The sequence below is a fragment of the Gavialis gangeticus genome, unplaced genomic scaffold, assembly GCF_001723915.1.
Source record: "Gavialis gangeticus isolate Ggan-Ray unplaced genomic scaffold, GavGan_comp1, whole genome shotgun sequence".
NCBI classification, from domain to species: Eukaryota; Metazoa; Chordata; order Crocodylia; family Gavialidae; genus Gavialis; species Gavialis gangeticus.
This window is the reverse complement of record NW_017728992.1, coordinates 190,201,256-190,202,455: the sequence shown is the minus strand read 5'-3', so window position 1 is coordinate 190,202,455 and position 1,200 is coordinate 190,201,256. Positions and strand designations below refer to the sequence as shown.

The following is a 1,200-nucleotide window of genomic DNA, read 5'->3' as shown; positions in this document are numbered from 1 at the left end:
CCGCCCACCCCTACCTGGGTGGCCGCAGCCTCGAACTTTTGGAGCTGGCGCGGGTCGAGCGCGCCGCACAGGTAGAGCAGGTGCCCGGCCGTGGTGGACTTGCCCGAGTCCACGTGCCCGATCACGGCCACGCTCAGCTGCACCTTCCGCGCCTGCGCCGTCGCTGCCTCCTCCATGTCCGGCCCCGGCCCCCAGCGCCGCCGCCGAGCCGCCTTTATCCCCGCATCTGCCCCCGCCCCGCCCCGCCCGGGGCTCCTGCCAGGCGTCAGGCCGGGCGCATTGGGAGGAAGGGAAAGGGGGGGTGGCAGGTTCATCGTGCGGGAGCGGAAAGGGGGTGCCCCACACTGCACACCGGTGCTGCGGCCCGACCCCAGCCACGGCCCACGCGAGGTCCTGTGAAATAGGGATTGTCATTTCCACCCAGGAGGAATGTCACTTCTTGGCACTCCCCTATGCCGAAGGAGGGCGAGTGTGCCTGAAAGCTTGCAAGCAAAGACGTGTTTTTGCAAACATCCCATTGGTCTCATAAAAGAAAGCACCTCTGCCCGAGTCCTGATGGCGTGTGATGTCGGGCTGCTGCCGGGGCCTTTGCCCTTGTTGTCTTGCCCGTGTCCCTTGCCCGGCAGTTCCTTTCTCGTTCCCCCCGATGCCGCCCAGGGCCCCTCAGAGAATTCAGGCTGTGGGTGTCTCGGCCAGGACTGTACCCGTCTTTGTGCTTGTTCGATTAAAGCTGGAAAGCTTTCGAGGCCTTCCTGCAGGCCCTGCTCCTCCGGGGATGGAAGGACAGTCCGCGTGGGCCTGGGCGTGAGTTAGGGGCTACGAGAAGGGCAGCTGCCTCAGTTGGGGTCTTGCACGCGGTGCCCAGGGAAAAGCCAGTATGAAGTAAAGCAGGGGGACTCCTTCCAAACCCTGTTACAACATGCACGGGAGTCGGGGATTTCTTAAAATGGGGGACCAAATCTTCAGGAAATGGTTCTTCCAGAGACTCTGCTGCTAGGGGTGATTTATTTATGTGGATTGCAAACCCTTTGCGGCAGAGACCATGTTTTTCATCTGCGGTTATACTGTGCTGGGGCTCTGGTCCCTGACTGGTCTTTATAGAGCCTGGTTTGCACAATACAACGCTAATTAAAGCCATCACGTGAATGGAAGGTAACAGAGCAAGCAAAGGAAACATCCAGACCGGTTCATCTGTTCACC

The 1,200-nt window shown here is 60.7% G+C and overlaps 1 protein-coding gene across 1 annotated transcript in view; it reads right to left on the bottom strand.

Moving 5' to 3' along the window:
- LOC109299078 (elongation factor 1-alpha-like) overlaps window positions 1-176 on the bottom strand; it is an 8,753-nt gene extending 8,577 nt beyond the window's left edge. The window contains exon 1 of the mRNA XM_019519584.1: window positions 15-176. Coding sequence (XP_019375129.1) covers window positions 15-176 — 162 coding nt within the window. The remainder of the gene's footprint in view (window positions 1-14) is intronic.
- Between the last annotated feature and the right edge of the window lie 1,024 nt (window positions 177-1,200).